This window comes from Triturus cristatus, chromosome 9, assembly GCF_964204655.1.
Source record: "Triturus cristatus chromosome 9, aTriCri1.1, whole genome shotgun sequence".
Lineage (NCBI taxonomy): Eukaryota > Metazoa > Chordata > Amphibia > Caudata > Salamandridae > Triturus > Triturus cristatus.
In genome coordinates this window covers 768,372,150-768,386,185 of record NC_140592.1, presented here as the reverse complement: position 1 = coordinate 768,386,185, position 14,036 = coordinate 768,372,150, and the positions used below count along the sequence as shown (strand labels likewise).

The following is a 14,036-nucleotide window of genomic DNA, read 5'->3' as shown; positions in this document are numbered from 1 at the left end:
TTCCTGAGAATTGTGAGCAGTACCCCAGTGCTTTGGGAGTCGTTTATTCAACACCCTGTTAAACAGTCACTTGCTGTTCAAGTAGGCATTATTAACAAACTTGGTAATAATTTTATCAACCATCAAATCATGACATTGGAGTCGGCAGCAAAATCATTAAATCGCATTACCTTTGCGTGGGCCGCAAATACAAATAGACATGTGTAACAGAGACTTACCATAGATGTCTTGCAGGGTAAACATGCACATCTATGTTTGATTGTGAGGAAGGAATGGCATCCTGTGTACTGCACCCCATGTACACTTGCATCCAAGCTTCACCCCCCTCATACAAGAATGGTTTGACTCCAAATCATCCCCATATCCTACAGAATCCTTAATGTAATCTGATCTTTAGGCTGAGCATAAGTCCTGGATGTCAACCCCTGCAGAAGGTGCGGATTCCCATCTGAGGTAGCAAACTAAAGCAGAACTAGATCAGGTACAGCCTGGCGCTAACCTTAATAGTCGTATCTCCTTGTGGAGTTCAGGGTTGTATTGAACACAGTAGGGAAGATGTAGTAGCTACAGTTGTGCCAGGTAGCAGCTTCCCCTACCCACTACAGGCCATCCCAGACTACCTTGGGTGGTATGAAGACTTTGACACTCCCTTGGGACTCAGGTGTGTGCTGGTGCCACAGGCAAAGGTGCAGTAACACCATGTTTCTTCCACGCATGCTGAGTGATACATTTTTAAAATGTTTCTGGATTAGCAGCCTTGCTTCGCTCTTAAACTATATTTGCTTGCATGCGATAACCCCCCGATGATCTAGGCCATACAGGCTAGTGATGCTAGTGTACGCCCCAGGAGAGAAAAACAGCCTGCTGTCCTCTACCTCTCTCAAGAAGGCTGGAGTGGTTGCCCAGTGTAGTCTGGCACTGGTAAATTGCAAATATTGTGACAAACTAAGTGAAAAAGTTAAATGCAGTAGGATATGCTTCAAGAAATGTTGTACAAAGACTAATGTTCAGCAGCCTTTTTTAATTTTTTTTAATTTTTACATCTCGAGATAAATACACGAAATTGTAAATGCTGAGTGACCACATATTTTTTTGGTGGGTCTAATGGTATAACATTCAAGAAATGTAGATGTCAATGCTTGATTTTTTTTTTTTTATTATTTATTTATTTATTTTTTTCTTCTCTTCTCCATATCACAATGTTCAACATTGAAATTGAGTAATGCACGGTCCAATGCTTTGAATGGTTAATATCCAGCAAGAAAATATTAAAAAAATAACGAAGACTATATATCAGTTTCTTTTCTCACAGTAAAATGGGAATCACAAAATATTAGTGCCGCCCAGTTCTCCTTTACAAATGTAATGGATATAGTGGCAAAATGCTGTTGGCTGTCTGTGGCATATGTGGGTCTGGGAGCTTAAGTCTTCGTGCAAAACCAGGACACCACCTACTTGCGAGGCATAAAGTTAATTATTTGATCTAAACATCTGTGTGATTAATCAAAATGATATATTTTTGTGCGTAGATGGTGTGTAATGCAAGGATCATCATTTTAAGAAAAAAAACTATATTGTCAAAATAAAAACCATTTTTAGAGCACACATTTGTAGCTGAATGATTTAAAACCATGGATTCTTGATAGGGAGTTGTGGAGATTGAAGATAAAGAATTTTTTTCTACATATAGGGGATGTGAAATTAACTTAATTTATTTTCTTTTTCTCTCACCCCAGAGGAACTGGACAATATGACTAGTTCCGAAAGAATAGCCTTTTTACAAGACAAACTTCAGGAAATTCGTAAATATTACCTTTCATTGAAATCAGAAGTTGCATCCATAGACCGACGGAGGAAGCGATTAAAAAAGAAGGACCGAGAAGGTAGCTTAATTATTATATCCAACCCAAAGTTTTATTTTTGTATTAAAGCAGTTTATGAATTAAAATCCCCAAATGCCATAAGAGTGCTAAATGGATGTAGTTTGCCTTGATCACTGAAATTGTATCATGGGTATAAAAAATCCTTTTTCGACTAACATGTTCTACTGTTAACTTGTTGTGCTGCACTGCATTCATTAATGTATTATCTAGCTCATGTCTGCTAGGCCAGTTACCACATGCTGGCCTTGAGTAAGGTTTTGACAACCTTTTACGCTGCAGTCAGGTCGTGGGTCATTCCAAGAATGTTTTTGAACTCCTAAGATGAGACAGATCATCCTTGATAAATTTAAAATTCCATTTAGAGCACAAATCTGTATGCTTGAAGATCATGTATCTTTGTATGGTCTCCACTCTTAACCTGTTTAAAAAAACACACACTTTTTTGCCTCTTGGAGGGAAATGGTTCCACTAAGCTAACGACCAGTGTCTCCAGTGCGGGCTGGGTTTGTTTTTGCATTTTCTCCAAATGTACTCTGAATGCAACATCATTCAAGACTACCACAATGGAGGCGCACATCACAGGTGTGTACTGGAGAGTTGTTCCCTTTGCAGGACATGCAGCAACTAGTAGTCAGTTTCTACAAATATTAAACTGGAAAAGGATCCCTGTGATGTAAAATATCTGACCATGGTTAGAACTAGGTTCTGGTTCACAGATTAGGCTGGGGGAAGGGAATTGGGCACCATCCATTGGTTTGTAGTGGTCAAATGAGGATTTTACCAAGGTTTACTGATTTTTACTAGTGCTGCCTTGTGTAACCTCTGGTATTACTCAAGATCTGCAATTGATCGCAGTACTGAATTATCTTTCCCATTTTTAGATGCGTTAAATTGTTGGAAATGTCAGCTTAATGTTCCGATTATATCACAAAAGGAGAGATTGGAGCTTGAGGCCAAGATCATGAGGGAGGAAGTAGTGACGGCCATGAGTGGACTGCCAAGTGGGAAAACACCAGGAGTGGATTTCCCTCCGAATTTTACCACACACATTCTGACATCCTGGCGGACACACTACTGGAAGTGTACCAGGAAGCTTGCAGAGGAGGGGGTCCTACACTAGCCATGCAAGAAGCAGTGGTGGTCCTGGTCCCCAAGCTTGAAAAGGACACTGAGGACCTCACATAGGCCCCTGTCAAAGCTCCATGTGGACACAAATGTGCTGCCTCCCGGTTATTGTCCAGGCAGGGAGTATTGGTGCACGAGGACCAGTGTGGCTTTATTCCTGGTCGAAACACCATGATAAACCTCTGGCGATTCCACCATGTTCTCACTTCCATAAAGGCCATGGTCCTTGAGGGGGCCCTGGTGTCCCTAGATGCTAAAAAAGGACGTCGACTCCCTAAGTTAGGACAACATGATTGCGGTTCTAGTCAAGATGGGCTTTGGACCATCATTCCTGAAATGGTTAGGGCTTCTTTATGAGGGCTTACCACTACAGTGCGCTCAGGAGGTAGGCTTTTATGCCGGTGGAATATAGTAAGAGGCACTCAACAAAGTTGCCCTGTTCTGCCACCACTGTTTTCCTTTGCCATGGAGCCATCCGACTCCGTCAAGCGATGCAAGCATGAGGGGGTTGAGGGTGGGTAATGCTCTTCACAGCGACAACACTTTGTTGTACTTGACGAAGGAGGCTACTCCGTGCTCTTTCTGGAACTAGACTCTCGCTCTACTTTGGCCCTAGGTTGAGCAAGCAGATAACAGTCCTGGCCCCTTATTCCTACTGGGTGGAGACTTCCAGATGGCCTTACCAGATGTTTGTATCCTGTTGGAGCACAGGACCTTCCGTAACCTGGGTATTTGTGTGACTGAATCTGCAACCCTGCACTACCAGCTCAATTTCTGCAGGATCACGCTGTGCCTCAGAGCTTGGATAGACTTCAGGAACTCCCTTCCACTATCTACCATAGGTAGAGTGGCTCTTGCGAAGATGGTTCCACTGCTCCACTGGCTCCATGCCTTGCAGAACATTTTATATCCGGTGCCAGGTGCAGTTTTCCGAGAACTGGATACACTGCTAGTCTCCTTGGTGTGGGCGGGAAGGCATAATTGGGAGTGCTGAAACTAGACAAGGAGCAGAGTGACCTGGGACTACCGGACCTTGAGCTTTACCATCTCGCCGGCAGCTGCAACATGCTCCTAAATAGTGATTAACAGAATTGGGATCTGCAACTCCTGGGAAGGATTGTGGAAGATGGCACACTGCCAGCTTTCCTGGTGAGGGTTACAAAACACCAGACTGACACCCCAGAGGTGGTTAAGCATGTGGCTGGGGTGTAGGAGAGAACAGTTTACTGGGTGCTGTGACGTCCCACATGCCGCAGATCCTTAATGATTGATTGACTGCGGCTGGTCCGAAAAATACGAGAAGTAATGTCCCTAACGGCCTGGAGGAAGGGGGCTGCATGATTGGGGGGGGGGGGGCGGGGTTAGGTCAATATCAAGGGGACTGATTCCTGACATTCGAGAAAGCTAAGGAGGCGTTCGGTATTCTGGACGGACAATTCCTACATTTTGCGAAACCGACCCGTACCACCAGGAAAATATGGAGTGGCTTCCCTGATAAACCACCAACTACAGGGACCCTGTATTTCCTATCAGAAGGCGGGTGGGGGAGAGGTCTAGTGTCGAGAATGACGTTGAGAGGATAGGGCCTGTACAACAAGGGATATGGTCCTGCGGGTCCCTCCAACTGATAAAGAATGGGAACAAACTTGCACACAGGTTTGAGGGGTTTCCAGTAACGATAGATTTCTGCAGAGCCACTTCCTACATCAAACATATGACTCTGGTAAGACTGTATAAAATGTGTCCCAACCGGCCATCGGGATGCCATAAATGCATGGAGTGGGACGCTACATTCTTACATATGACATTGGCATGTGGTGGGGTGGAGGAGTTTTAGGAAGAGGTGTAGTGATATGTCGCAAAAGAGTAACCTATGTCCCGATCCACTAATCCATCAGACGTTGTGTATCACAAAACGAAGATATTCCTGAACATTTTCATTGGAATAGGAGAAAGAGGGACGGGCCTGTGGGGGTGGAGATCACTGGGTGGGGTCAGATGGTAAACCTAACCTAGTTTATTTTAAATCAGGTGATGGTTTGTATTCTAAAGTGGAATATTGAAAGTATGTATGTTTGTAGGTTTCTGGCATAATTTAGAAAATAGTCTCTCAAAAAATGCATCCATTAAACCTCACAGAACTAGGTTTGCATCAGTAAACATCCCTGCAGCCGTGGGTGCTTCCTGTGCCCATCCAACAAAACCTTCCTCTAGAACACTTCAAAATAAAGAATGGTGGTGGGGAGCGGTTGGAGGGTATGCGCTCCTTGCACACCCCACAGGTGTCTGTTTAATTAGCTCAGCACCACAAAGTGCATTAACTTAGGGTATTTGATAATATGTTAACATCAGATTTCATGACTCATTTTATTGGCCCCTGAAATTGTGTCCATCCGTGATCAAAATATTTGAACTGCAGGTCTCTAGGCGAGCACTCTGCCCACTCAGCTATGTTGGGTCAGATTTTGAGAATTTTGGCCATCCTAATTTTGCAGGCTGTTGGAGAAAGCAAAGAGTTAATGCTTAAAATAGTCTTCATTTGATTCTTCGCGAAGCATGGGACAGTACTTTCACTGCCCATCTAGTGATTTCATTCTTTAATACTATCAGAAGTTGATTTTCTGCACTCTTAAACTCTGCCGTCCGTGTTGTTTCTGATTCATCCGAATTTGTTTTACTTATCAGTTGAGCTTGTTCAGTGGTTGATACATTGGTTTAAACTATTCTTAATAATGTTGAGATAAAGCATGAAGTTCTCTTTTGGAAACTTGTCAAAGCCCTTGTAAGCTACTTGTGAGATACTGGTATTGTTTTGTTATGCCCTTTGCTACCATTACTTTAGTCGGAATGCTAAAGTGCACATCATAATTATTGCTCTGACTTTAGGCTACATTTATTTTCGCATTGGGTCGAGGAGCAATTCTGACCATACTTGGTTCCCAAGGGAAAACTTAGATTTGATGAGCTTGGAGTTTGTAATTTAGCAACTCCACCTAATTGTACTCCAGGAGTCTCAAAGTGTATCAGAAAATGCTTTGTTCTTGAATGTGAAGTCTGTTATTTGGTATACATCTGAAACCTCCAGTCTAATCGAGTATGTTGTTAAAGAAGGACTTCAATACGGTTATAAGAGTGAATATGTGCGCGCCTAGTGATTACGACAAACATGATGCAGCTCTGCATATTCAAGTTTCAACTGACTGTAACTTTCTGAAAAAAGTAAAGAAAATTAACAATAGTTAGTCTAAGCACTCATGGCACGTCAATGTTCTCATTAAGTCATTGGAGGTAGTTGTGGACTTGTAGTCATAACGTTCAAACTATAGTTTGATGCATAATAGGGTTCTGTGTTATTGGTACAGATCCTCTAATTAGTCCATTATTAATCACTGGGGATTAATACTGGAGTAGTTAATTTCAGATTTCTGTACGTTTCCTTTGTAAAAAAAGATTGTAGAGTGCACCTTTTTAAGGTGCCTTGTTAGGTGGGAGTTTCAGTAATTCTTTGTATTCTACCTAGACCAAAAGCACCGAATATTAGCTGATCGCAACAGGCATATTGTCGGCTTATTTTGAGGCGCTGCCTAGTGAACTTCCAGAAAGACTGTCCAGTCATCTAGAAATTACAAGTGGATACTCTATTGTGGAGGGTTATCTTTTCAATATTTAATCTAAAGTTTGCCGATTTTTCTCTTTGCAGTGTCCCATCCCGGTGCATCCATGTCATCTGCTTCCTCAGAAACTGGAATGAGCCCATCATCCTCTTCTCCGCCACAAAACACAGTCACAGTTGAGTGCAGGTGATGAACATTCATGATGCCTTTCCAGCAATCTGCTGCCCTGAATGCAAAAAGAGACATTTCTCCGTTGCTCCCATTTCCAAAAACAACCATAAAACTCTCAATTGGTTTGGCAATGCCAAGAATATCCATTCTTTTTCTACTGCTGGACTGAAAGCTTTTCCCACCTTTTCTGTTACCGTTAAAGCTGATTGTCTAATAGACATCTGGTAGGCAGCTTGGCACGTTTGTCTTCATGTTTTATTTCATGTTTTCAAGGATGCTTTTGTCAACTGAGAGAATTAGTATGAGAAGGGCACTTTTATCGCAGGTGAGAGATGTCTGAATGAAGCCGTCGCGTCGTTATGTAAGTCACAAAGCAGCAAGCGTGCTGACTAAACATCAGAATGCTAGCAAATGGAATGTAGTTACTTCTGCACTTTGACCTAGCTGTATTTTAGCCCCGATGCGTAGTCCTTTATGTAGGAAGCACTTGCTATATATGGAACTGCCAAAGTATCTGTTCAGCGGAGGGCCCAGTTTTTAAGCTGTCTATGGGACAAAATAAATTGTGAATGGAAGTGTAGTTAACTGAAAACTACAGTTGTAAGAAGTCTTCCACTTTTTATAGGATTTTTGAGCACACGATTATGCAAATATTTTAATGTTTTCATGTTTACAGTGGAATAGTGAATCAGTTTTCAGTGGACTATCATATCCCTTGACAAATATATTTTGTCTTTTTTGTATGTAATTAAAGAGTTTTTATTTTGTTACAAAGACAAAAAATAAAAATATATAACAATGAAGTTATTTAACAAGATTTCTAAAGCTGATCTTTTTTTGTAAAATAAGGTATTATCTTCCTTGTTAAATATATTTATTCAGACATTGGATGTTGTATTTTTATGTATTTTTTAAAATATAATAAAATGGAAAAAAAGAGCATTCTAGGTTAGTTCACTCTTCCAATGAAACATAACTTCAGTCGTAGTTCTTGCAGGGGGTTCTAACCAGTAGCCATACCTGTATGAAGTGGGTCTTTCTATTCTACAGGTTTTCAAAAGTGCAGAGCAAAGAGAATTAAAGTATGACTTGTTTCAAACTTTGGCAGTCCTAGTATGCAAATTGTTTCAAGGAACCGATTTTATTGGGGTGCCCTTATGATGCTTTGTCACAGTTTCTGTTTGCTATACTGCCGAATGAATTTACATCTCCTGAAGTTGAGATGCAACAGTAAAGCAACTATGTATGCTTTATCTGGATTGTCCCATGGACTGATACATTTGTAAATAATTATTCCAAAACCATGTATTTAAAACAGTTTGCATATACGATATGTATAAAAGTGATTTTTTTATCAATTTTTTATTCATGTTTGTACAGTCATGTTTTTTTGCTCACCCTTTTTTGGTGTTTAGTATGCTGTAAAATAACAGCTTAGATGCTCTGGACTGTATCAGGATGTAATGGTTCACAACAGCAGAACTTCAGAGCAATACTCTAGTGATGAGTAGCATTACTAAAATCAATGTGTTCCATTAAATTTTGTTTTGCCGCATTGTGAACTCGTGATTCAGATTCCTTCCATTTTGCAGAAAATTAAAGAGGTTTTTTGTGAAATCTACTTTGTCTTTCCTTAAGCCCAGCAGTATTAAAGTTTAAATCTAAGCTATGTTAATGTAAAATGTGTAACGTTTCATGATACTTCAGATCATTTCATTTGTGGGCTTGATTTGTAACCATCCAAAGTAAATTCGTTAGTATTTAATAACAATTTATTTTCAGCTTTGTTACTTTACCATTCTTTATACTCTTAGCAAACATTAAGCTGTAACTCTAACAATTATCTTGTTATGGGTGTTTCTGATTAGGAAACGATTTTAATAGCGCATAAACAGACACACTGAAATCTAATGTGCACTCTTGCAAGCCCACAAATGTGTATTGGCACCATCTGTGCTGCTGTTAGACCTCATCACAGACTTGAACATTTGTAAACCCGGATTTGCACCTGAACTTACATCATTCCTTACTCCTCCGCTGTAACTCCATGGTTCCCAAGCCATTTTTGTGATTTATAAGTTGCGTTCTATAGAAGCAAGGTGTCTTCTTTCTCCAGTATTGGGGTGTCTTTCATAGATTCACATGCTTGAATATTCCCCGTTGTCGAAGTGGGAGTCCCACGGTACATAACATAGCAATGTAGTAATAACAAGCCTAATAGGCATAAAAGATAGTAAAACCATAGAGTTTTTATGGATAGACAACTTGTCACATCTATAACATATTACTGTCCTTATGTTTTAGTCCAAAATCCAGCCAATCGGGCGTCCGCACCCTCTAGAACCTTCTCCCCAGAGGCTCAGGCCCTCAGATTTTCTACCGCACGTCGTGTGAAGGGAGTCTCCCTGAGCTTGCTCAGTTTTTCTTCTCATATCTTCTCAGAAGATTACCTCTATGATGTCTACTTCCAAGAAATCCCTCTTCAGACCTTGTGAAAGTTGTGGTAAACTGAGGCTTCATTCTGAAGACCCTCACAAAAAATGTATTTATTGCTTATATCCTGAACATCAGATAAAAGATTGTAAAATTTGTAGGACCTTCTCTCAGAATACTTTAAAAAACAGAGAAGGGCATCTCCTTCTGTGGCTACAGAAGTTGAAGACTTCAGAGAATCCTCTCTCACATGTGGAGAGTCTTCAATCAAAACTGCTCCCTCCTTGAAGAGAACAAGTGACTCTCAGAAGGTTTCTCCAAGACCTAAAGTGGGGAAGACACATCATGTTGATAAGCCCACTACCCAACCTTCAACTTCAAAAGGGGTGGTGGTGTCCGCCCCCCCCTTCCCCCGTAACATATCTGAATCCTTTATGCCCCCGAGATCTGATCCTCAGGCGTCAAAGACTCCATCTGTGCAGTTTTTACCTCAGAAACTGCCTCTTTCGTCGACGAGCTCATCAACGCTTCCTCCGTCGACGAGAGCTGCCGTCGTCACATCTATGTCGACGACTTGGACGTCTATGAAGCCGGCTATGATTCTGTCGTCTGCATCTTCACTGTCGACGTTGGTATCTGTTAAGGTGAGATCCATTTCGTCTACAGTGCCTTTAACTTCGTCGACGTCGGCAAGCAAACATAGAAAAAAGCGTGCGGCGGTGGCTTTGTCGTCGGCGGTGGCTTTGTCGTCGGCGGTGGCTTTGTCGTCGGTGGTGGCTTTGTCGTCGGCGGTGGCTTTGGCGGCGGCAGCTCAACGACTACTTTTATCGTCAGCAACAACGGCTACGACTCCATCTATAGATCTGATACCACTAAAGGCTTCAAGCACTTTGCTGCAACGTCGACATTCCTCTTTGGATACCCTAATGCCAATTAAAGCTCCTTCTCAGCCCCCAGAGGTGCTATTTACATCTGACGATGAGGAATCCGAGGATGACAGATTTCGGGCTGCTCGCAGTCCCTCTGAACTTGTAATAAAGTGTCAGGAATCTGATGATGATGACGACTTACAAGAGGACGATTTCTCTACTTGTGACACACACCCGGCGCAAGAACTTCCTATGGCACAACTGCCTTTAAGTCTTATTTCTAACCTCCAGTATATGTTGGATGATTACAACCGCCGTTTTCCACGTTCTGTGCAGACTTCTCCAATGCCGCAGGTACCTCCACAGCCTTTTTCAAATAAGGAATCAGTGGCTACACCTACGTCTGCGACAAGAGTTCAACATCTTGAAGTTCCTCAAATCATAGAGGAAGACATTGTCGACGAGCAGGATGATGGCGGTGACAAAGGTGATCTGGATGACGGATCCCTTCTTTCTGAATGGGACAACTATCAAATACAAATGCCATCTCCTGCTGATCTAGCTCCTTTGGATTCTCCACCGGTCGACATTGGTGGTTTTCATTTGCTCATGGAAAGAGCAGCTAAAAGATTCCACCTTCCTATGACCACCAGAGAGGAAGATTGTTTCCTGTATGATTTTAAGGATTCAACCTCAAAAACAAGTCAGTTGTATTCCAATTATCGATTTTATCTGGCAAGAAGGCCTCAAGCTAATGCAAACTCCTAACTCCATTCCAGCTATCCTTCCTAGGATAGATAAAAAATACAAAGCCCCTCCAAATTCTCCTGCTGGTCTAATTTCGCAAACAAAACCTGATTCCATCATTACTCGGGCAGCTCAGCGTCGATCCAGAAACCCATCGTCTCCATTGTCTGCACCGCCAGACCGAGAAGGTCGACGCCTGGATGGTATAGGAAAGACATGTTCGAGGCATATGAGCTGCAGATTATACACTGTGCATAGATCGCCATCTTGTGTTGGGCCCGGATGTTTGCAGTTTGTATTTCCTCTTGGAAAGTCTTTGGAAGTCACGAGTTCGGTGACTCCTCCTCTGGTTCGTATTGCGCATGGGCTTCGGCTCCATCCTCAGATTGTTTTTTTCCGCCATCGGGCTCGGATGTAATACTTCGCGCTCTGGTTCCGAACTTCCCAGTTCATCGATCGACGTACAAATCCTCGCTCATCGAGCTTCTTCAAAGATATAAATCATCTTACTCATGTTCTCGTCTGCACTTCTTCGATTCCGGTGGTCGTCGGCGGCCTTCGGGCCTATTCCGGCTCCGGTCTCGGCTGATGGAAAGAACTCCCTTCAAGAAGTGCCCTCTGTGGGTCCAAGTTTCCCCACACCGATCTCTATGAGGTGTGCAACCTCTGCCTCTCCCCAGAACACGAGGCCCGAGACTGTCCCGCCTGCAAGTCTTTTCGCTCAAAGAAGACCATTCGAGATCGACGGGCTAGACGCAACATGGCGCACTCCTTGACCTCCGCTCTAGTCGACATCTTCGGGGACGACGTTGAAGCTCCGGGACTGCAGGACATCGAATAGGAGGACTACGACCTCGTCAGCGCTTCCGAGGCCGACGACTCAGATGTGGAGGACATCACCCAGGCACAGCGGGTCGTGAGTACAATTCCCCCTCCCACACCGATACCGAAAAAGGCTTCGGTCACACCTTCACCTCCGGGCCTAGGCAAGACCAAGGACACTGCTTCTCACACCCCACTTTCGGGCCCGGTAAAGAAGCCTATTAAGCCTTCCGGCAGCTCGGGCTCGAGCCAGCCGACCACCGGTGCCGAGAAACACCCTTCGGCACCGAAGAAAAAATCAGCCTCCACCTCCACACCGAACCTGGCACCGAAGCCTTCGGGGTCGAAACCTGCCCCTCCGGCGCCGACCAAACATCACAAGACGCTCTGCACCGACACTCCCGTGCCGAGACCTTCTTCGGCACCGACCAAAAAAACGGAGGTTCCAAGGAAGCACGGCTTCGACAAACCTAAAAAGCCGTCGGCCCCGAAACCTTCGCCGCCGACCGAACAACCAGTGTCACAGGAACTTTTCACACCGGATCCTTTGCAAAAAACCCTCACCAAGGATCCAAAGACTGGACACTTGACATTGTCTTCAAAAAAGAGACACTTGGACAAGCCAGCTCCACCTCCACCTCCAAAGAGAAAGGACATTGCTACCTCTCCTTTCAGGGTGCCTTCCCCTCCTCCTCCACCCTCTCCACCTCCACCCCCTCCACCTCATCGTTCCCCCACCTTGTCTCCTGTCCCAGACGATTTGGGGGACCCTTACTATGATCCAGCAGATTTGCCACAAGATCCCACCCCTACTGGATCTCCAGACCCATGGGATAATTATAACAATCCGGACATCCCAGATGTCCCACAGGATGACCTTTATCCATCTAGGCCATCCCCTCCTGAAGATTCCTTGGGTTTTCACCAACGGGCGGCACACTACCACGGGGTGGAGTTACATACCGACCCAGTGGAGGAGGATTTTCTCCTAGACACCTTTGACGATACACATAGGTCCACTGCCATTCTACCTATGTTAAAGGGCGTAATTAAACATGCCCCTGAGGTTTTTAAAGACCCAGTCAGGGCCAGGGTCCTAAACCCTTGGATAGAGAAAAAATACAAAGCCGCCCCCACAGACCCTTCTTACATTAAAGGCCCTGCACCATTAGACTCCCTAGTGGTATCTACAGCTAGGAAGCGCTCAAATTCTCAGGCGTCCGGCGAGGCGCCCCCACCTGACAAAGAGTCCAAGCTCCTAGATGCGTGAGTGAAGCGCACTGCGTCACAAGCGGCCAATATCTGGCGTATTGCCAATACGCAAGCACTATTGGCCCGATACGACAGGGCAGATTATGATGAGCTAGAGACCATCATGCACCATCTCCCTGAAAAGTACAAGACTAGGGCTAACAAACTTATTCAAGAGGGAAAGACAATAACCAATACCTCGATACGATGTGCAGCAGATACAGCCTCCAGGGCCATAAACACCAGTGTCCTTCTCTGTCGCCATGCCTGGCTCAGGGTTTAGGGGTTTAAACCAGAGGTACAAGCCTCTATATTAAATCACCCTTTCGACCAAGATCATTTATTTGGCCCTAAAGTAGACGAAGCCCTCGAAAAAATAGAAAAAGATACAGACACGGCGAAATCTATGGGAGCCCTACAAACACAGACTCCCAGGCGCTACTTTCGCCGTTCTTCCTTTCGGGGCACGGGCAGAGGCTACTCCTCGGACAGTGCATCCACGTCCTATAAATCCCCTCCTCAATCTACCTTCACGAAGGGTTATCAAAGAGGCGGATACAGAGGCAATAATAATAAGGGCAGAGGCAAGACAAATACCGCCCGCTCTGCCACACCTCCTGCCCAATGACTTACCCCCGCTCCCTCCAGACCATTCCACTCCGGTCGGAGGCAGAGTTCAACATTTCCTTCACGTCTGGGAGACAATCACCTCAGACATGTGGGTGACACAAATTATTCAGTCAGGGTATTGCCTAGAATTAACATCTACACCCCCCAACATTCCACCCAGGCACCGCCCTATGTCGCAAGAACATACTGCGCTACTAACACAAGAGGTGATCTCCCTCCTGCAAAAAGGAGCAATAGAGCAGGTCCCCATAAATCAACAAAATTTAGGGGTCTACTCCCTGTACTTCCTAATTCCAAAGACGGACGAGACCCTACGACCTATCTTAGATCTCAGACCGCTAAACACCTACATTCATTCAGACCATTTTCACATGGTAACCCTTCAACAGGTTCTTCCACTTCTCTCCCAGAACGATTTTCTCACCACTCTGGACTTGAAAGACGCGTACTTTCACATCCCAGTACACCAGTTTCACAGAAAGTACCTCAGG

The 14,036-nt window shown here is 44.1% G+C and overlaps 1 protein-coding gene across 1 annotated transcript in view; it reads left to right on the top strand.

Moving 5' to 3' along the window:
• Positions 1 to 8,414, top strand: part of ARID4A (AT-rich interaction domain 4A) — a 326,144-nt gene extending 317,730 nt beyond the window's left edge. Inside the window, exons 24-25 of the mRNA XM_085626128.1 lie at positions 1,737 to 1,883; positions 6,709 to 8,414. Coding sequence (XP_085482254.1) covers positions 1,737 to 1,883; positions 6,709 to 6,812 — 251 coding nt within the window. The 3' untranslated portion in view covers positions 6,813 to 8,414. The remainder of the gene's footprint in view (positions 1 to 1,736; positions 1,884 to 6,708) is intronic.
• The last annotated feature ends 5,622 nt before the right edge of the window (positions 8,415 to 14,036 follow it).